Here is a 23,303-nt window from a genome sequence, read left to right on the forward strand (position 1 = left end):
CCAGTTCAAAAAATTGACACAAGAGGGAGCATTGAGACAAACAATATTAATAAATAGGGGGGCCCCATTTTCAATTGCAAGTAATGAAAAAGAACCCTTTTGCTGGGAATGAGTGGAAGAATGAAATATGGAGGGGTTTAATAGGAAAAAAAACAGTAGTAGCTTGATCACAAGTGAAGCAATTTGAAAAGGAAAATCTAAATTAATCAGGACAGCAAGGGGGAAAAAAGCTTGGGTATCCTTTGAAAACAAAGGGGGTGGGGGGACACTCATGAGTCATGAAATAAAGGCACAAACAGAGAAAAATAACAAACCAGGTGATTGGGTAGGTCCCTCCTATGAGAAATTAATATAAAAAAGTATCAGAAAGGGTACAATACTAGCAATTAGCTGTGTGTCTAAGCAGATATAAAACAATAAAAACAAAACCCCAAAATAAAATTGAAAGAAACAGAAGCTGCAGTTCCTTCTGCCCCACCTAAATGGAAAACAATGTGTAGTGTCACTGTATAGGGATGCCTGACCCTCAAATCAAATATCCTGGTTAAATTCAGTTTGGGTGGTTGGAGCACCCCCAGAGATGAATCACCCTTGAGGGTTGCTGGTACAAAATGTTAATTAATACACAGGAGTCCAGTTCCATAATCCATACAGAACCAAGAGAAAATGGAAACGGGAAGACCACAGGCTTTTTGACTCTAAGGGGGTTTTACAGTACACTGTCCCAAGTGCCCATTACCCAGGAATTAAACATTTCACTTGTTCAGATAAGTTTGGAAAAAAGTGTTGTTAGCTGGCTGTTGCAGAGTTTTTTGGGTCACAGACCCTGAAAGAGTTGGGAGCTTTGACTGATTATGCTAACGCGTTTGTGAATTGGAAGGTGGTGTTATCAGCAGAAGTGAAGCAGCTGTCTAACTGGAGCTGAAGTTTTCTCTTTAACCCTCCCCCCAACAACATCACCTTCTGCTGCTAGAAGGGAATGCATTGGTAGAAAAGGTGGGGAATGTCTTTACTAAGGGTAAATAAGATTGTAGTTTATTTGTTTCTTAAGAATTATCTTAAACAAAAGGAAAAAAAAAGTCCTCACCAGCAGAGAATAGATCTTATCACCAAATCGCCTGCTCCCGCAGACATTATGATTTTAAAGTCCTCTGTAGACTGAAAGGGTTTTCAAGATATTTTATCATGGGATATGCAGAGAAAGATGTTCCATGTGGCCTCCTTATTGAAGGGGAAACCCATGAATGCCCGCTACCAAAAAAAGCAAACTGGGATGGGGTGGGGGGGAGTGGCTTGAAGGAGGAGAGTGTTTGGAAAAATAAAAGAGGAACCTGGGTGAATATGGTTTGTCAATTAATCCAGCTATTATAAAAATGTAAATCCCTTTACAGGGTATGCAGTAGTCAATGTGAACAATAAGAAAGTTTGCCTTTAGTCCAAATCTGTTACAGGACTTTAATATTATAATTCAGGTGGTGAATTCAGAATTCAGTGGTGTCGCTGAAGTCATAAACATGGCTTGGACAAGAATAGTCCATTCTCTAAAGAGAGCATTTATTGAGCACAGCAATTTGCAATCTCAAGCATAAGACAAAGAAACAACAGAAAAACTTCGCCTAAACTAAGACCTAACAAAATAAGACAACTCACACAAAGCAACAACGTGCAACTTAATGTAAATCAAGACGTAACAGAAAGTCTTATGTAGTCCCGAGGACAGAGTCTTCAGCCAGTCGTCAGAGATTTTTCTGAGAAATCTGTAGATCTTCTTAGCTGGTGAGGGTGGTCCCACAGGTTTAATAATCTTTGCCTGGGCTTTTATGGGTGATTTGCACTCCCTCTTTCCCTCTTGGATGACATGGCTTTCACATATTCACATCTGTCTCTTGCCCCTCTCACATATTCCAATTTCTTGCCCCTTGCAGTTTTCACTTTGAAATGTAAATGTAATTTCCTGCTTCTTCTTCCACTGGCTACAGCATTAGTTAAAGGGTCAGAATTTGTTAGATTGTGCCATGTATTTGCCAACAGTATCATGTCAGTAAAACTTCAGAAAACATGCATAATCTCTGATGGATACTTCAAAATGTTGTGGGGTTTGTGACAGAGGACATTGCTTTCCCATATGCATCAGATGTATAGTGTAAGATGTGGAAGCTTAATAAATAAAGTTTGACTACAGTTTGACTAATCTTAACATCTTCCTTTGTTGACACTATATTACTATCACGATTGTAGGTTTGAACTAGTGCATGCAACAGTAATTCTCAAGGCAGCAGTTGAAGATGTTTCTACTCAGTAGAACACGGCCTTACATCTTGTTTGCATCAGGGTTCTATATTCGGTTCAGAGCCAGTTTATCTGTAGTGGGGCCACATGTCTTCTCCTTGTCAGGCGTCGTATACCATGTGATGTGTCATGCAGCCTAGTGTTAGCCAGAGTGCTGTTTTAAATGACCCCACATATCATAGTATTATCTTCTGATAATGAATTAAAGCATGCCACCACAGTATTTATATACCGTATCTAAGCCTATTGTTTGTTCTTTGTTTGCTGTTCTTTCTATGTGTTTTGCTGTTCTTATTTGAAAACTATTTGTATTGCTATTGAAGTTCTGCATATAATAAATGAGGAACATCTGTGCTCTCCATTTACCCAATCTACTATGCCACATTTTTGACCATATAATAACACCATAGATGTAAAATATTTCAGGCTTTTCAGATCTTAATTATATCTTCTAGCACTCCTATGCTGCTATTATCCATTATGTATACTACTAACTTTAAGCATGCGGTTTGTCCAAAAGCACACAATGTCTGTAGCAGAGTAGGGTAGAATCTAGGCTATGGGGTTCCTAGTCATGTGTCCCACCCAATGGATGTGTAGCGGGGCACTGAGGTGCCTGCTATTTGTGGAGTAATAAGTAAGGAGCCCAGCTGCGGGTTACCAGGATAACCGGCGGGAGTCAGCTGACTGGAAGGGGCAGGGCCTGGCTCCCATATAACTCCCAGGCTGGGTCCAGGCAGGTAGTTCTTGACCAGCAGCCATGAGGGAAGGAGCTCTGCCGGACTGAGCAAAGAGGAGAAGCCAGACTGCAGGTACAGCTCTGAGACTGGGGAAGGTTAGAGCACCCCGATGTGGCAGGACTAATGTTATAGCCAAGCAGCTTGAATTTATGTTGCATCCCAGGAGCTTGAGTTTTCTGTTTACTGTTTATAACTGGTGGTTTGGGTGAGGCTATTTGGGGTTGGAGGAGGCCTCATAGGGGGCTCATGGTAGCGTGGGGACCTGGCACCCGCGAGGGTACAGGATTTCAGGTGCACTGACCCTGGTGCCTGTGAGGGCTCAGCATTTTTGGGGGTGTATGGACCCCAGCCCCAGAGAAGGGGTGTAGAGTTGAGGGCCAGATAAGGCTGAGGCAGTCTGATCCAGGCGGTGGTTCGAGGCCCCAAGGAGGAGAGTTGGGGCCAAGTGCAGCTACAGCCACCGGAGCCCACCTGAGCGAGAGAAGCCCAGAGCCAAGGGGGCAGTGAGAAACCCTAGAGCCAAAGGAGGGCAGTGAGAAGCCCCAGAGAGGGGGCAATGAGAAACCGCAGAGATGGGGGCAGCGCTGACAGTGAGAAGCCCCAGAGAGGTGGGGCAGCATTGATGAATGCTCAGTGAGGTGCCCAGCAAAGCCGGGCCACGGAGAGCCCAGGGTGGACAAGGGGGCCAGAATATAGTAAGGCCTGGGCTAATCGATGTGAGTACCATCTGCGAGGCTTGGGCTGCGGTGTAAGGGGAGGAAAGGAGCCACAGATAGCGCCCCCTTGCATCGGGGCAATAAAATGGGCAGCCTCCTGCTTAATTAACATCTTCCAATTAAGCAATTAACAACAAGGCATGGCAGGAAAGAAGGTGGGCGGTAGGCCCATAACAGGTGGGTGGGGCCACCAGTGGACAGACCCTGAAGAGGCACACCTGTCACAGGATGATACTGACTCATTGTCATAGAAGGGATTAGAAACTACAGTAATTATAGAAACTTTATGGACACAGCAGGACACAGCCAGTTAACCAAGGTCAAAAGGGGTCTGTATGAATTCATGGAGGATGGGTCCATCAGTGGAATTAACATTTTCCTCTAAGTGCTGAGAGCTGTAGGGCAGAGGGCCAGATAACAGTTTAGTCTGCATAGGGCATGCACTTATTCCCTCAGCATCTACTTTCAGCTACTATGAGAGAGAAGATACTGTTTTTCATGAACTTGTAGTCTGACCTAGTGTGGCATTTCTTACATTCTTACCCTAAAAACAAAACACCAAGGGTTACATTATGCTTAGATCATATATCTGCATTTAGAGGTATACAGCACCAGCTCCTTGAGACAAGCAAAATTCCTCTAGGCACGCTGGGGATGTTTGTGTCACAGTGGTAGGTCATTCACGTGAATCAGCATGACTCCCCTTGTGTGGCCAACTCTGTGGGACATAAGAGGACAAAGTGTGATGCTCTGTTCTTCATTGCACTTGCTCACCCTTTGTTTTCCCCCATGGCAAAGACTAGGACTAGGACTTAACTCATTGCACCCTGCCCATAACTTGTTCAAGTGTGCTGAATCAAACACAGTTTGGCCACAATGTTCAAATGTGTTGGATTCAAGACATATAGGAAAGGAAATATGAAGTAAGCATGAAATGCATGAGAGTCAAGTATACCTGATATTTACACTGAGGTAGTAACAGATTATTTCCCTGTAGCTAAATTGTTATTTTCTGTGTTATTGTTTAGAGAACATAATTAAACAAAGTATACTGTCTGTACTCCTGTCTTACATGGTACTTTTGCATAGCTAAATATTTGAAGGTCCAACTGCAGGACGTTTAATGACATTTAACTTATCCTGAGGTTTCTTACAAGACTTTCCAACAACCATCACAACTCCTAAATTATCTCCTCTTGAATTGAAGGATAAAGTAAATTAGTTTAAGCTGAATATCTATTAAAGATGAATACACTTAAAATGAGCACCTATTAAAGTATACTGCAGAAATTCTGTAAGAAAAACCTTAAGATTGGATAAAATATCGAACTGGCAAATGAGCTAAGAGTAGCCTTTAAAAATTCAGGGAACCACTCCCTTTCTACAGTGAACTTAATAATAATTTTCAAATATCTTCACTGGCAGGCCAAGTCCTAGGCTTCCATTGCTGGAACTGAAGGAATTACAAAACCCTAATACAATGCAGGGATATAGGCAAGAAGATAAGGAAAATTCTTTGGGCACTCTCTAGGGTCCTCCAGTAGTTTTGGAGTGTGCAAGCACTGCTGTGCAGGAGTGTAATATCTACTTTGTTTTCAAATGAAAAAGTTCTGTATTTGTAAGTCTCCAGTTTGCATTTGTACTTGAGTCAGGATCTTACATTTATAAAGCTTTTCATTCCTTATAGCCAGGTTTTATGGAGTTTTTCCATATATTGCTCAGAAAAGTGTGATTAAGTTGTGATCAGTAGCTTTGCCCCTTTCTTCTATGCAGACAGAATTTTGTGCATTGGAAGATTATTGTTGCCTCTTGCCAAATACCTTTTTGATATACCCCAGGATAGCTCTTCCCAAGAGTTCTAATTTACAACATCCTCTTACTACAAGGGAGCCAGGAAACAATTTCTGCGGCCTGAAAGGGAGCTTACAGGGCAGTAGTTTTCTTTTATCCAGAAATACCAGTCCCCTTACTTTTAGAAGAAATAGAAATCATCTCCACCTGTGCGAACCATCTACCAGACAGTGGAACGTTGTTCTCCGTCCCCTCAGAACTGCTTCCAAATACTGCATATCAACACTGTACTAGAACTTTGTAACATCTCTTCTGACTTAAAGGCTTTAAGGTGTCTGCCAGAAGAGATGTAACAAAAGAAAGCGACTTGAAGAAAACATGCGTTTCCCCTTTGGGTTTCCCATTTCTGTTACTCAGGAGCTTAATTTTCTTAGCTTTGTATTTTTCTACAGCACAAGGCCCAAGGTACAAAGCACATTTACTCAGCCCCCAGATACTAGCAACACAATGGATGCATCTATACATTGCCCTATGGCGGCATAGGGATGTGTTACGTCACTATATGGCACTTTGCAGCAATGTAGCGATCGTGTGTCTGCCCATGGTTGCCAGCCACGTCATCATAGCAGTGCAATCCGTGGGTATAGTATGCCATTCCGGCAATGGAGTGTCAAAATCTACTCAATGAGCTGTATGCACAGTGTAGCTACTACCCTTACTGCACCATGCTTTAGTACTTCCAAAAGGAAGTATTAAGCATGGTGCTGTAGCAATGTTGCCATATGGCAACGTGTAGACACTCCCACCATAACTTAGTCTCTGGGGGAACTGAGCAGTTTTGATATTCTGTAGGTAACTGGCACACAGGGGTCACAGTGATCCCTTTCCTGCATCTCTCCCTAACAAATCTTACCCAGAAGAATTCATCAGGAAATGCCAGCCAATGCCTGGAAGAAAGATCCATTAGGCAGTCACAACAAACTGATAGTCACTAAGTGGCTACTTCTCAGGGCTAAAGGATTGCCCAAAGATTAAGACTTGCTTAGGGTTGCCTGATTCTGGATTTATTTGTAATTCACATTCCTAATTTGGTTCAGCTGTGCCTGACTGACTTACTGGCTACGAGCAGCTGAGTGTCAAGAAAAGCCCAGGGCTTTAAAGCGAATGATGCCTGTTCAATGCTTTGCAAGTCTAGAATTACACATAGTCTCTGACTGCTGTCAAGCCTTGTTTCCCTGGTTTTATTCTGGCCCTTGTTCTAGTTAATGCCTCATTCTTGTTCCCAGCACCTGCCATAGGACCTGCCACAGCCTGGTCCTCAGCTTCTGCAGTGGTTCTTGCTTTCCCCTGGGCTCCTGTTTTGTTTGTTCCCTGGACTCTGTCCTCAGGCTTGCCTCCGACCTAGCCCTGTCACCCTTGCCATTGCCCTGGACTGCCTAGTTTCTGACACCTGACACAATGTGTGATTACAGTTTCTGGCTTAGGTTCTCAGTTTACTTTCTCATGCTGTCTCTTGGCTCTGCTTTTCAGGTTTTTCTTCAGATTTTGGCCCCCACTACTCAGGCAGTCTGCCCAAGTCCCAGTTTGCAATGCTGCTTGCCACAATCTCAAAATGAAGAAAGATGATTAGCTTGGGATCCATGGCCCTAACTACGAACAGTTTCATTATAGAGTAATTGCTGTATGTGGACTGTATTGCAGAAATCTAGCTGATACTGAAGGTCTTGATGTGAGTTTATATCTTTCTTTTTATGGGCTGAGACCCAGAATGCAAAACGGACCAAGATGTGGAACAGCCATTCTGTTCACTTCCAGGCTCAAAGCACTCAGAACATACTGCAGTCTTCGTCAATTTTCAAGGGCCTTGCATACTTTATTATAGCAACTGAATCAGAATCCTTTGAGTATTCTCACTTTAACTATAGACTCAGAGACAAAGCTAACCCTGTACATTGTTTTTATCAATAATTCTCCAGACAACAAAAGTGTTCCAGATTCTAAACTCCATCCAGAGATGCAAGAGACCATCTGGCATGACTATGAGGTTCACACTCCAGTTCTCTTGGAGACTTTAATATTCACATAGAGACTATCTAATAGGCTCAGGTTCTTCTATCTAACTTTTCTGCCTAAAATTTCTCACAGGCCTCTAAGGACCCTGCTACACTTTCAAATTAAAGCTAGGTAAAACCAGCTATAGAGTTATTACACATTTTCAAGCACTAACTTCATAGTAGTTGGCTCTTTTTATACCTGGACAATCATTTTTACTGTGTGATAATTACTTGGCAAGTATCGCTGGTCTAAATTTATTGCATGATTAGCCAGTTAACTGTGATAATTATGTTGCACTTGTGGCCTGTCTTACTGTGCATATGTGGCCAGTTTAAATTTATTGCATGATTAACCAGTTAAATGCATAATATATGTAATGTGGCAGGGGCCTAACACATGCACGTGATTACCTGGATTGGACCTTCAAGTTGGATGTGGACATAGGAAACACCTCCAGTATGGTTAAACAACTTTCTCTCCCTTGTTGCAAGTCAAGAAACTAAGCACTATTGAGGCATTCCCTGAAAACACTTAGACTGTGCCTATTGACAAAATATACTAAAGAAGCCTTTATCCAAAACAGGATGCATTCCTGTTGTATGGGAGCCAGATACTGCAAGCTGTTAGGAGTATGATTCTACAAAATAGATACAGTTTTAGGAATAAAACAGTGAAATGTCATTGCTTTATTATAGTAAAGCAGTTATCAGGGAAAAACAAATAACCTGAAGGTTCTATGTTAAGAGTAAATGCAACAACGTTTATTTGTAGTTCACATTGTTCCACTGGTAGGACTTTTCCTATCACAATGTTCATTACTGAGCCTGCCTTCTTGCCAGACAGCTTGAGGAATTCAAGATACCAAAATTTCAAACATAAGGTTGCCAAGTAATAGAAGTGGAATATTTATTGCATTGTAAGGGCCTATAGACAAAATTGAACCATCCATGAGGGGAAACTCAAAAGAGAAATCATATCTTCTCTGCCCTCATACTGTGTGGTCTTTTGAAGGGGAGTGGGCTGCTCTGCTCTAACTTTTCCTTGAAAAATAACTTTGGGAGATGTTTCAAGATTCTGAATTTTTAGTTAATTAGTAAAAGTAAAAGTTGGATTAGGGTGAAGATATGTGGGGTGAAGAACTGCAGAATGAGTACAGGTATTTTATTAAATCAAGACAAGTAGAAGCATAAACATTCATATAGTGTCTCTTTCCATTTGCTTTATACAATGATTTTTTAAAATGTGGCAGTCTGGTAGAAACTGAGTGCTTTGCTTTACATGTGATCTCAGTTTGTTAGGAAATTTAAACATAGGTATGTGTGGCAGGGCACTGTTTGTGCCTGCCACTTTAAGACCTAAGCCAAGCAGCCAGCAGGTGCCTGATTGAGACATACAGGCAGCCCTGAATCTAAACTGGCTAAGCAGAGCATTTTACTGCTGGCAGGCTAGGCAGCAACATTGCCTGGTTGTAAGGCTGCTTGTATCATCCTGCAGGTAAGGGCAGGAGCTGTAGGGGATGGCTAGGAGACTCCTGGTCTCAAGCATGACCTAAAACTGCACCATGCCAGGAGTGGGTGGCCTGGTGGGGCTGTCAGTGGTGCGGAAGCCCCCAGGAAATGTCAGGCCAGTTACCACCTCAGTGAAAGGCAGGTTGGGGCACCTTAACCCCAACTCCCACAACCCGGTGGGTCACCGACTAGTAGGGCCAGAATGTGGACCCAGGAGTGAGAGTGGGGCTAGAGGCTCAGAGGCCTGACTGAGAGTACCCTCGACTGGTCAATGCTGGGGCCAGGACCAGAATGGTCAAAAGGGCCAGGGGCTCACTGCAAGGGATGCCCAGAGCTGAGGGCCTGGGGTTCCAACTGGCCTTGGAGGTAAGGCCAGGGGCTGTGTGGCCAAAGATCCCAGGGGGACCATGGCTGAGAGGGTAAATAGTTTCAGGGAGCAAGGCAGCCCTGAATGAGGGCGGGGTAGGCCACCTGAATGAAGGGTTCTTAGAGGGGTCCTGATTGGAGGATTCTGGGGCCCAGTGTGGGGCCTGTGAGACTAACATCTGTGGATGCCATCTGCAAAGCATGGGCTGCAGTGTAAGGGAGGAACAGAGCCGCAGATAGCGGCCCCTGGCATTGGGGCAAGAAATGGGCAGCCTCCCACCTAATTAAGATCATTAGGTAGGTAGGGGGGGCCATTGGTAGATGGGCTCAAGAAGGCCCCCTATTACAGTATGGCATTCTAAGCATCTTCTAGGGGATAGTTACTCTTTGTATTAGTTATGGTGCTTTCACTCCAGTGAATGAGCCCCAGGAGAATAAAGACACAGTATTGCTATTTGATGTCCCTCATAGGAACAGGGGCAGCTTTGCTTCCTGTCAGGACCTCCAACATTTGATGACCCACTGAAGATTTACTGAGTCCTACCACTTCCATTATCTGAATCGTCCTGCTGCCTTGTTTTTCAGGCAGTACCATCCATCTACACATTTTCCGCTGGCCTTGAGCACCCAACAATTTTCCTCTACCACTGGAGTCTCTACATATATTATTATAACAACAGGATCTGAACTTTTGAGTTGAATATGGCCCCATCACTTTGAACAGACAGGTACAGGAGTATAATCAGTGCCAGAGGATATATCTGCATCTCACAATTCAATACTGAGCAGAGATACTTGAGCTAGCTTTGGGTATCAGAAGCAGTATAGCCATGTTGGATGGCACTTTTGTACTCTATGTACTCTTTACATAGTTGCTGCATCGACACCAGTAGCCCAATACTATTGTGCAGCAGGGTCGCATGCTGTGATGCTACTGCAAAGTAGTATTAGGCTACTGGGCAGCAGCATCACAAAAAAGACATTCATTGGCATCAATGTTGTTCATACAAGTACTAAATAACTGTGTAATAATTGCACAGTCAGTGTCTTGTGCAGACATGACCAGTGTGTATGATTTCAAGCAAAATGCTCTGTACTCCATTTCTCTGCTGCTTCCTATAACTTTCACCTTAGCCATAAGGTTATTACCTCAGAAAGGATGTCAGTATTAAAAGATGATTTTATGACACACAAATACTACAGGAATGAGAGGCATAAATTATGTAAATAGCTATTAAAGCTCGCTGGACATTTCCCCCCATAGAATGCATTGCAAAACTGAAATCCTGAAAATGGAATAGATTTTGGTTTTTTTATTTTTGTTTTTTTGGCTTTTCATTGTAAAAAGCAACACAAAAAAAAAAAATTGTACAAAACTGAAGTTTCTCCTGAAAAAATATTAATGGAAATTTTTCAGTAATCTCTAGTGAATCCATAATATAATATTCCTAATAGCACCTGGTGCAGTGGATTTGTGTTTAGTTTAATCAGCCTAGGAATGTAGGGGTTGCCATACTTAATCATGCCTATAGTCTTCATAGTTCAGTGTTCTGTTTCTGCCAGTATCTGGGACCAGATGCCTCAACAGAAGAATTGTGTGGAAAAATTTGCCAGAAGAAATTTTGTCCTAAGCCCTACCAGGTAGTGGTTGGCTTATCCCCTAGCTTTTTATAATGTCATCATTGAAAGTGTTTTATTCTTGCTATTAATAAAAGCTGTGGACTTTTCCTTTCATCAAAGTAACAATAATGTGTCTTGGTGCATATATAATTTATTAATTCTCATTGTATTTTCTATAGGGCTGGCCTTTGCTGTTTTGTCTTCAGTCCACCCAGTATTTGGCTTATATGGCTCTCTCTTCCCTGTCATTATTTATGCCATATTTGGGATGGGACGCCATGTTGCGACAGGTAAGTGTCTATAAAACTTTAGGTTCTAAACCTGCAAGTTGCAGGGTACATTCTCTGAAACTAGGAAGATCATTCTGCCTTGCAGGATCAGTAGAAAAGGAAATGTCTTAGAAACAGAGTAAATGAAGGTTTATAGATTTATAGATATAATGTGCGTGTGTTGCCTTTTAACAGCTACATCTTTTTCTATTTAAGAAACATTTTTTGAAGGAAAAAGGCATTGTTAAGATTATATTTTAGCCACTCCTGCCAGTATAATTTAATATTGCATCAGTTCTTCTTTTATAAATGTATTTTACCAGAAGTTTTAACTCCACAGTACAGCTTTGCTTGAGGCTAAAGCTTCAGCAGACAAAGGCTCAGCCAAGGAGAATTTTTTTTAATGTGAACAAGAGCAACAAAATGTCTGGCTGTTTCTAAAGTATGGAAAAGCTTAATTACTCCTTACTTTGCTAAAACACAGACCTGGTATTTCTTGCAAAAAAGCCATGATCTCAACTCCAAATACTTCATTAAGGAAAAATTTTACTCCTGCAGCTGTCTCTTCATCCCCTTTACAGTAACTAGGCAGCCGAGAAGAGTTTAGTAGCTATGAAGCAAGTAACTATGGAGCACCTCTGTCTGCCTTCAGCAGAACCACTTACCACAGCCAGACTAGAATGTTTCTCAGCACTTACTAAATTACTGCTTCTGGCTGAGAGAGAGCCTGTTATGGAAAAGGAAGAGTATTTACCAGGTTGGACCACCAGCATGCTGCTCTATGTCCTTTTGAAGGTCAGAAGAAGAGTGGTCAGCCATATGGCTCCAGGAGCAAAGAACAGTGGGACTAGGTGAAGGACATTAGCCTTCCCCAAATCAACAACAGATAAAAATGAGGGAGTGATATCCCTCATTCGGAGGGAAAGAGACTAGCTATGGGAATCTTTTAAGTAAGAAGAAGGTGGTTCTTGGAAATTTGGAATTGCAATCACACATATAGTGAACCCTGCACCACTTAGCAGAGCTACATTTTTCTTTTGTTAATAGATTTACTAAGGAATAATCATTGTCTTTTGAGTAGTTCTATGGTTTTGAAAATGTGCACCAAAACCTATATATAGCAATGCTATCAGCAGTTTTGTAGGAGCCATATGGTTTTCTGGGAAACCAATATGCATTCTAAAATACATAAAATTCATATCCTAACATGCATGGTATATTTTTCAACTCCCCATATAATTCATGGCAAACAGAAACTGAATTCTGCATCAGGGTCCTTGGATTCCAAAGTAATGATTCAGCAAACTAAAAATTCTGTGGCCATTCCAGTTAATTTTTAAGTTAATAATTGGATTTTTCCAATGAGTAGCACAATTGCATAAATTACATAGAAGGCAGAGCATTCTGGTATTCAATATGTATTCCGGTATTGAATTAAATTTAGTTAGGATGTTATTCAGGTATATATTGTTTGGGAGAAACCTGAAGGTTTTCTTCCCTGAAAGTAGACAGTGTTTGAGACTTGATACTTGGAGAAGCAGTCTGGAATTGTAAAACAAGTGAGCTAGCTGGATGCTTCTGTTTAAAATGACTGATGAAATACAGACAGTTCATCTGTAAACTAGAAACTTTTATTAAAATGAAAGCTTAAATTTTAGAGGATAATTTTGTGGCAGGAGCCAGGTAAAGGTGGACTATGCCATAGCCTTTATTTGTATTCTTTTTTTTAGTGTATCCTCTTTCATTAAAACAGAAAACATGAGGTTGCTTCAAGTGCCTTTTCATACTTGCATTCCCATTGTGGGTAAATGTGTCTCAAGCACTTAGTCTGGGAGACCTTTTAGCTAAGTAGTACCTGTATAAAGCATATACACTCTGCACCTCTTGTCGGTTCCAGGAGGGCGGCGAGAGAAACCCCCGGGGCACAACCGGGCAGTTCCAGGCAGGGGTGTCCGCTTTCGGTGCCCCGGTGCCTTGTCAACCGGGGGCCCGATCCTGGCCGGGGCTGAGAAAGGGTATGTGCACAGGGTCAGGGGTGTTCTGCCAGCTGCAGCGGCAGCTGTTTCCTGGCCCTGTAAACATCAGGATGGGACCTGATGTGCATGGGGCCAGGAAATAGGTGCTGCTGCAGTTGAGTGGGGCTTCCCAGTGAGCCTCCTTCTGGGTGTACCCCCCTGCTCAGAAGGGGGATTGCTAGGAACTGTTCTGCAAGTGGAGCAGTTTCTAGCCAGACCCCTGCTGAGCAGAGGGTCATGGGGTTTGCCAGCAACTGCCCAGCTTAGGATCCCAGCCCCCACCCACCCCCCAGAGCAGCTCTACATAGTGCAGAGCTGGGAACTCCAGAAAGTGAGTGGGGGCTGGAGCTCCCAGCTCTGCATTGCACAGAGCTGCTCTGGAGCATGAGCAGGGGCTGAGTTCTCAGCCTCTACTCTCCAGAGTTCCTAGCTCAGCACTGGGAGTCAGGATTGGGGACAAAGAGCTCCCTGTCTCCTGTGGCCCCCTGTAGCCTAGGCTGACTGGAAGCAAATTTGCTCTTGGTCAGCATCTACAAGTGCAGTACCTGTATTTACAGGTACTAGGTAACTGCATGGTAGCATAATTTTTGTGCAGGAAATGCCCCGCATGTGTAGATTGTGATGCTTTACTGTGCAGTAGATTAGTCTACTGCATGGTAAAATGTGTCATGTAGATTTACATAGTGAGGCTCCATTCTCCCCCATATTCCTGCATACTTTCCAGGCTTCCTTTTGGTAATATTTTTATTCCCCTTTTAATTTATTTTCCTGACCATCATCCTGGCTTCCTTCAGATCTCTAGGATTTAAATAGTGTCCATTACAGATGGACATATTCAGTCTTAGTACCATACTCTGTAGAAATAGATCTTTCACCTTCCAGACAAGAAAAGAGCCTGAATTTAGGCTCCAGGCCCACTTCCTGGATAATCCATGGGGTTGACCTCCAGTTTCAGAGTGCAGGACTCTCTGCAGTGATATTTCCCCTCACGGAAGTGTCTTGATACTCCTCTGCTCCACATAGCCCAGAGACTCAAGCAGCCCCTGCCTCTGTTCTGGTATCTCTCTTTATTGAGTGCCCAGAGTTCGCATGCCACACACAGCATTTACCCAAGCCACCTGTGACATCCTTGCAGCAAACTGGCCACCCTCATCTAGTCCAACCTCTTCCTCAAGGCAGAATCATCCCTGACTAAGTCATCCCAATAAAGTGACTATCTTAACCTGCTCTTAAAAAGGATGGAAATGCTATAAAATCTCTAGGTAGCCTGTTCTGAAGCTCAACTACCAACATGTTGAAAGTCATTTCTAATAGTTAACTTAAAAATCCCTACAGCAGTTTAAGACCATTGCTCCTAGTTCTGTCCCTCAGAGCCACAGAGAATACTCCATCTCCATTTTCTTTAGAACCAGCATCAGTTTTATCTTCTCCAGATTAGGTCTTTCTAGGTCATTCAGTCTTTCCTTATAAGTCATGTTTCTCATGATTCATATTTTCTATCTCATCTAAATTCTAAGATGGAAAAACTGCCTGATGCCAATCTGCTCTCCTCTTCCTTTCCAGATAATGCTGTTCTCTCCCTGACAGCATTTCAGCAAGTTGATTTAGATGTTTCAAAGATGGCATAAAATGGGTTACCCAGGCACTGTAAATCTCTGTGAGGATGTGGATAAACCATCACATAATCTAGTAAATATACTTCAGGTATTTCTCCCTACCAGAAAGACTCTCTCTATAAAAGAGGCCCTTATGGACCCAGCAAGGATTGACTGAAATACGCTATCTCTACTCCAGCTGCTTTAAAAGTGGCAAACAATACCAGTTTTCTTTAAGGACACTGAATTCTTTTACACTGACCTTGCATTTTATTATCTAGTCTATTAGTTTGCAGTTCAAGGTGTCAAACTGTCATTGTCTATTGCTATAATATGACTTTTGCACTTACAGGCACCTTGCAGTATTCACTGAAATTCTAGTTCTGAAGTCTAGGGATACATTTACGGTTCTTTCATTTGGTGGTTTCTGGTTTCCATGTCTGGATTCTCAAATGAGGCACAGAAGAAGAGCTCTGTAACACATATATTGATGGGGCATTGCATTCTCTTACGTACTTGAGGGCCTTGTTTTTTTCTCTTGGAGTCTACCAGATACTGAGAGAGAGCATAGTTAAGGCAAAGATAGTCCTAGCAATCTTCCCTTGCTCTTCTTACTTTCATCCACCATCAACAAAAGGCCCTGAGAAGGTCAAGGACAATTTGGTGACATCAGAAAGGACTTGTCTGTCTATCATAGGGCCGCATGGCTTCCTGCAGCTACACAGTATGATGCTGTGTACCAGACTACACTTCAGAGATTCAGGCATGGCTGTGAACATTTCCTTCCTAAGCCCAAACTTGTATTGTCCTTTATGTCTTTGGCATGGCACAGAAGGAGAGGCAGTGTAAGTGTGCAGTGTGGAGTTGCCGTTAAGGAAAAATGTCTTCAAATATGAGTGCTTGAAGCACTTGACAACACACAGTGAGAATGTGGATATGGACAATATCTCTTGAAGAAAGCCAGTTATTGGGATGTAACTTTTTAAAAAAAAATCTTTTTACTTTTTTCTCCATTAAGTGTTAGATTTATTTTTAAACTAAAGAAAATTTGAAGAAAATATTGCCCTCCCTTCATTATGCCAGAAAGGAAACTTGATAAGAAAAATATTTTTGTCATAAAACTCTGTGTAAAATGAAGATAGTAAGCAGACAAAGGACACTTGGGAAAGTTAGGGAGAGGTTAGATCACGTTAAAAAATGGTCAGCCAATCTAACTTAGTTTGCCCAAGTATGGACTTTACACTATTGAGGTAAATCTATGTGTGAACTGAACAGAAGTTCAGGCTGGTTAGATCAGTGTAAAAATGACTGCCCGATCTAAGTTAAGTGTACTTTTGAGATGGTCTAACTTATCTTGGGTCCAGCAAGACCAATCTAACTGAACTTCTGTATAGTTTCCAGCTGGGAAAGCCTAAAGCTGGAAAAGTCTGGGGCTGGGAATGCCTAGCTGCTGGCCCCAGCCCTACAGCTTCATTTTTCCTAGCCCCTCCATGCAACCAGGCTATTTTTAGCTGCCCCCCCAACCTCTTCCCCCATCCTGAGACAGACAATCCTCTCCACAGACCAGCCAGGCCCCTTCCCCAGCTCACCAACCCCCCCCCCCCGTCACACAGGCTGCTCCTGGTGCTGGTTTTATCAGCGTTTGCCAATGCCAGGAGATAAGGAAGTAAGTCAGGGTGAGGAGAGGGGTAGGAAGGGTGGGGTTCACAGGGGGGAGTTGTTTTTCTGCGAGTAGGGGGGTCAAGGAGCTAAAAATAGCCTCTGGTCTTGGGCAGTGGGGGAGAGAGCTCCCCCCATCCCCTCAGGTCCCCCCACAGACACTGTGAGCCCCCTGATCCCACCAAACCCTTCTGGACCCCAGCAACCACTTAGTTCAAGCACCCCCCACACCATTTTTAAGTGTAAGGATGCTGATACAGGAGACACGGTGGCACTTTAATTAGAGCGACTTTTAGATGCTCCCCCCAACTCCCATAACGTGTGTAAAAGCACCCTTATTTGTGTGTGTGTGCATGCAAATAGATCACTTGCTTGAGCAATTTTGGATCCTGTTACTTTGTGTGAATTTACTGACAAAAATCAAATAGGATTCTATATGTAGATATTTGCATTCCACAGGTGATGGTACTTTTAAAACTGCACCTGTAGTAACTGAATGTATAAAATTTCACAGTCACTACGAGGCTGTGCTTTGGAAATGTGGCTTTAATAATAAATCTATATCACAGTGAGAGCGAGAGTGTGAACTTGTTGGTAACAACTATGTGAACTTTCTTTTTCAGGAACTTTTGCTTTAACTTCCTTGATATCTGCCAATGCAGTTGAGCGTCTTGTTCCTCCAAGCAGCAATAATTTCACTACAAGTAACAATTCAGGAGTCTTGGGTTTATCAGAATTTGAAATGAAGAGGATTGGAGTTGCTGCAGCAGTTTCATTTTTAGGAGGAATCATTCAAGTAGGTAGTCAGTGAACATTTTTTTTTTTATGTAGGTTACCAGTATATTAGAATTTTAAAAGGCCACGTATATAGTCATGGCTGTCCCAGGAGAAAACACTGGTGTACAGGTGCCCAGGATTCTTCTCCCATAGTAAAAATGGCCACTCTAGTAGAAAAATTACCTGGAAACAACCAGCGTTAAATCACTCCTGGGAGAGTTTCTCCTGGGACAGTGAATGTCTGTACATATTCTCTTCTGCGAGAAGCCACAAAACAGTCCTTCAACATCCCATGGTACTTTGCTCAGGCCCTTTCTTCCCCCAAGTGATAGTGTGTTGCTTGCTGAAATCTACTGATCGAGCTGAGAAGAACACACTCCCTTCATCATCCCCACATTGTACAGTAGGGAGACACTGGTTGACCTGAGCAGACTGGGTCAGCTAATCAGGGCTGCCATCTATGCCCAGGCAGACTGAGGGATCTTACAGAATATGTTGAGATGGGTGCACAGGGGCCCCTGGTATGCATGTCAAGGCTGCAAGCTCTCTGGTCTTCAGGAGTCATCATTCAAATATCTTTTCAGGCATCTCTGGGTAAGTTTTTCCTCCCAAGAAAACAAGCTTGGGAGAATTTTCCCAGACTATTTGAACATATATATGCAGCCATAAGACTGTAAATTTGTCACAGCTGTAACTTCTGTGATGAAGAAGTGATTTAGGTTTGTTTCGTAACAAATTCTGCTCTTTGTACCAGTGAGAAGGTTACTAATGAACAAGATTTTTTCTCAGGTTTTTCATACAGTCAGGTTTCTCCCAGCCTAGTGAATCTGAGTCTGAAAACATGACTTGGATTTTTAAAATTCTATATAATTTTATTTGAAAAATTAGAGGGGGTTTTTTGCTTAAAATTGTGACCTTTTACATTTGTTTTCTCCAGAAATGAGTGGTTTCTTAGTTTTTGGGGATGTCAGAACTATATATTTGCTGTGGAAAACAGTAAATTGAAAAGATTCCATAGCTTGGAATGCACAGATTCTATGCTCAAAGAAATCAAAGGATTTTCTCATTTAACTCCACCAGGACTAAAAGTGGGGTCTACTCTGAACATCTCTTCTTATTTTTACTTTTATTGTATTATACAAATACTTATCAATTACTTTAATGCTAATTAAGTAGTACTTAACACTTAAGTAACACTTAACACAACTGACATTCTGTATTAGACTCAAGGTCTGTTTACTCCAGTACCCTGTTTCAAACAGTGGCTGATATCATCTATGCCAGTGGAAGTGTATATGACCTTCATCATTATAGCATTTAACAAACAAACATTGTGCAATTAATCCCATTTTGCTTTTGTTCAGAGGTCAGTACAATTAAAAAGGAAGCTGGTAACAAGTAGACTTTATTATTCTGTATTATGCTTCGGAGATCAGAATACTATTTATTGTATATTATGCTCAATTTCATTATATTTAAATCTTTTTTAGTTTCATATTCATTTAGTTAAAAGTGATTAAAGAAAAGGTTTACCTTTTTCTTATGTTCCCTGATAGTAAGGTAAAAAAGTTTTCCTTATTCATTCTGTCACGGGGTGGGGCCCCACGAGCGGCCGTGAGCTCGCTAGCGCCCCTTTGCCGTGCCAATTAGGGTGATCTGGCACCCTCTATTTGCCCGCCATGCCTTTGCTGTTGAGGTTCAGAATGGGAGGCTGCCTACTTACACCTAACGACACCTTGCTGGTATCACCTCCATTCCAAAATGGGGGTACTCTCACCCCAGCCTTATGGGCAAATGCGTGCCTCCAAACCTCCCCCTTTAGCACGCCCCAAGCCTCGCAGCTGTCCCGTGGGACGGTGTACAGTCCCTCGCTCCTCTGGTGCCCTCTCTCTCTCTCGGGCACCCTGGGCTCCTCGCCCGCCTGGCGCCCCCTTGGGCCGGGCTCCTATCTTCCTGCCCGTTCCCTGCGCCCTGGGCCTGTCTCGCCAGCGTCCGACTATCGCTGGCGCCCCCTGGGTCTGGCTCGCTACCGCCGCCCGACTACCGGCGCCCTTGGGCCTGGCTCGCTATCGCCGCCCTAATACCGGCGCCCTTGGGCCTGGCTCGCTATCGCCGCCCTAATACCGGCGCCCTTGCCGGCGTTCCTCGCCTGCTCACTCTCTTTCTCGGCCCCGCTCTGGGGCCTTGCCCTCTCTGGGGCCAACCCTGTGCGTCTCGAGCTCTCTCTGCCCCACTCTGGGGCCTTGCCCTCTCTGGGGCCGACGCCGCGCGCCTCGCGCTCTTGGGGCTCAGGTGGCCGCAGCCGTGCCTGGCCCCCTTGACCCTTCTCTGGGTCTTCTGCCTTCTGGGCAACCACCACGCCTCTCTCTGGCCCACACCGGGCCTCTCCAGCGCAACTGTAGCACCCTGCTGGCACTGTGCCTCTACTGGGCACTGGGGACCCCCAAGCTGCTGGGGAGCTCCCCTGAGGCCTCCTCACTCCCCTACAGCCTCACCCGGTCCTCCGGTTAACCATAACTCAAGCCAAGCCCAAATGGCTGTAACAAAACCAACAAAGAGCCTACCCGCTCGTAATGTAAATTCCAAGCCCCTCTAGGGCTCCCAACCCTACCTCTCGTCAGGGTGTTCTCGTCCCTAGCATCATTGCAGCCGGTCAGTAAGGTAAGGCTGCAACCACCAACTCTGGCCGCTCAGCTAAGCCACAGAGCTCCTGCTCCTGTGGCATCCAGAAGGGTACTGCTAGCTAGGCTTTGGCCTAGCTGTTTATAAGGGCCTGGCCCTGCCCCCTCCTGGCCACATGACCTGCCTGGTTGCCCTAGCAACCCCCATCTGTGTTGCTCCAGGGCACTTCAGCAGCCCTATTCCTCCTGCTAGTAGCAGGCACCCTGGTGTCCTGCTACACATTCTTTTCTGGATAATTGATAAACATTCTAAAATATACAACGCAATACAAAAGATACTTTTATATTTCACCTTGTGGCTTTCATCTTTAACTATTAACAGATTAATCTTCATGAAACCTTTACTTGTATGAGCTACAGAAATATTTTTTCCTTATTCCAAAGGTGAAAAAACAGATGGAGAGATCATGACTGATTTGAAATCATGAAGAGTATGAAAGCCAGATAAGAAAGCAGGTCTGTTTGCATCCTAGATCAGTGTACAGACCATTACACAATAGATTCATCTTATAACTGGTTTAATTTTTCCAATTTTAAGCTTTCGGTGGTAGCTTTATCTTTTTCCAGTAAACATTTTGTCAGAAAGCTGACTGGGGAAAAACTGTGAAAATATTCAGCTGAGCTTGTTGGTTGTGGGCTGGGGTTTGTTTTCCTTTATTTTCTTGATGAAAACTTCTGTCAAAAGTAGAAACATTTCTTGAATATTGGAAACAAAATATTTTGTAAATTTTCTGTGTAATATTCTACTAGTTTTTATGACTACTTCTACTCCTACATCTATCATGCAGTTTTGGAGAAATTGGTCTTATATGGGTATATATGGTACTCTGTCTTGTATGACTGTACCCTGAGTTAATAATTTGATAATTTAAGTTTGGAATGAACAATGAGTTATTTCACTAATATTAGTTTGTGGGTCAGATATAGGTTATTCATTTCAAGGTTTGATTTATATATTTATGTCTACAATGGAAAAAATCTGCTTTTTTAATGGAAATTGTGGAAAAGACTTACCTCTGCCAGGTGTGGAGTGGAGCCAGTGGGATGTCGCGCTGGAAGCAGAGCACAGTGGAAGTGAAACCGTGGCAGGAAGAGATGCTGCGGTAAAAAGAAAAGAGGAAAAAAATTGCCAAGCCAGTGTGGGTGCACTTTATGGCACTGTGCCAGGACCCCTGAAGCCAGGATAAAAAGCCCATTGGGAGACCAGCCAGGAGGACCAGAAATGAGGTCTCCAACCAGCCTGAAGGGGCCAGATATGGAACCTGGTCCCAGTACAGGGACCTTGTGGCTGCCCCAGGAAGGAGCTTTTGCAGGGATGGAGGGCCAGAGAGGGCCCAAGGACTTACCTGCACAGGCCTCATGGATACTGGACATCCACAGTGTAGACTGGATTCCGGCAGGACCAAGTAGGGCAAGGATTAATAAATTACTGACTCACGGCAAGTATAAAGCCCAAGTAGGGAGTGAGATGCCAGGGAACAGGACGGCACCGGATCAGGAAGATGCATAGATGAGGCAAAGGGACAATGGGGAGCACTTAGGCCAAAACAACGTTCTGATCCTACTCTCATACATTTAAAGGGCCGAAGCATCAAGGTACATGGTATACCAATTCTGATGGTCCAGGTGATGACATCTTTGGTTGGCATTAGGCGGGGTGTAGGGGAGGCAGAGCCCCAACCAGGAAGAACAACTGGGATAACTGAAGAAAGGCACCAGGAGGGACGGGACAGACCATCTTCCTCCCAATTAAAAATATTTTTTGATCAAAGACATGGCAGGAGAGACCCCCTGGGAGATCAACCAAAGTCCTCCTACTAACAGACCTGTTTCTTCCCTAAAACAACAGCAAAGTCAGAGAGGACCCCACATACTCGACGTGCAGGTAAATGGCACAGGAAGCTACAGAAATGTAAACTCTTTAAAGTCTGAAATAATTAAGATATTAATATTAGATACTATTAATGGATACTGCCTTTTTTTTTATACTTCCAACTATCCAGATTAATACTTTTAGACAGAAATATCTAGCCTAACTTTCAGATTCCTTTGCATTTGTTGCTATCTGTATTTCATATTTTGGCCATCTATAATTTTGTACTATACCCTGATAAATAATACCCAGGAAATCACTGTTGCTATTTCAGTGATATTGTTTGATATCGAGCTTCCCCAAGGTAGCAATATACATGTACCCAATTAAGTCTTGATTCTGTGTAATACATAGGAGGAATGTTAAATTTATAAGTACTTAATGATGAACAGGAAAAGGAGCCCTAGGGAAGCTGAGTCTGCAGTAATGAGAATGTTGGAAATTAAGAGAATGCACCTAATAAAAGGAATAAGACCTAAGTGGGGAAAACTAAGCTTAACAGTTGATTAGTATGATTTGGATCATTCTTAGAATACAGTTTAATTGTAGAAAGTGGCTATAAAAATGGTGACTTCTTTCTCAGATGACTTCCTTCTGACCTGTGTTCAATCATTATATACATACATGCATACATACATTACATATATATATATGAGAGAGAGATAAATAGTCGGGCTGTGAGAAATTTTGCCGGCTGTTTCGTTTTGACATTGTTTTGACTCATTTCGAGCTCAAAACAGTGAAGTGGAAATGAAACAAAGGGCTTTGAAACAGTCTTGAAACAAAACAAGGGCAGTTTTCAAAATGTTTTGAGTTTCAAAGCAGCCAGCCAGGTGGTGGGAGACAGGGGAGAACCAGGGCTGCACTCCCAGTGGCTCCACAGCCCTGTGTGGCTCAGCCCACTGGGCAGCGCACTCCTGGCTCTCCCTACTTCCTGGGGCCAGGCTGCACTTGATGGGGCTGGTGGAGCCAATGGGAGCACAGCGCTGGCTCTGTCTGCCTCCTGCTGGGCTGCACTCTGATCAGCTCCACCAGCCCCATGGAGCTCAGCCCAGTGATGCAAAGCAGGCAGAGCCAGCACTGCACTCCACCTCCTGCTGTGAGTTCCACGCGGCTACGTTCCACAGGGCTGCTGAATTCCATTCAGCTTGGCTGACTTCACCTTTAGATGGTACAAAACAGTGCTTTCAGAATGAAACAAAGTTTGAAACAAAACACTGTTCTGTCGAAATGGATGTTGAAGCAGAATGCTGCTGTTTTGCGCAGCTCTAATAAATAGGCATCTTTACATTATTTTACGCTATAAAAACTTGAAAGCCAATACAACTAAGAGCAACTGAGTCAGATTC

General features: G+C 43.3%; 1 protein-coding gene across 6 annotated transcripts in view; it reads left to right on the forward strand.

Moving 5' to 3' along the window:
- The window catches only part of SLC26A7 (solute carrier family 26 member 7), a 182,509-nt gene that overhangs the window by 32,386 nt on the left and 126,820 nt on the right, over positions 1-23,303 (forward strand). For all 6 annotated transcript variants that reach the window (XM_090040304.1, XM_090040306.1, XM_090040307.1 and 3 more), the window contains 2 exons: positions 11,265-11,375; positions 17,247-17,419. In XM_090040304.1, the coding sequence (XP_089896430.1) occupies positions 11,265-11,375; positions 17,247-17,419 (284 nt within the window). The remainder of the gene's footprint in view (positions 1-11,264; positions 11,376-17,246; positions 17,420-23,303) is intronic.

Source organism: Crocodylus siamensis, chromosome 3 (genome assembly GCF_052110815.1).
Source record: "Crocodylus siamensis isolate JL-2025a chromosome 3, ASM5211081v1, whole genome shotgun sequence".
In the NCBI taxonomy this organism is placed as follows: domain Eukaryota; kingdom Metazoa; phylum Chordata; order Crocodylia; family Crocodylidae; genus Crocodylus; species Crocodylus siamensis.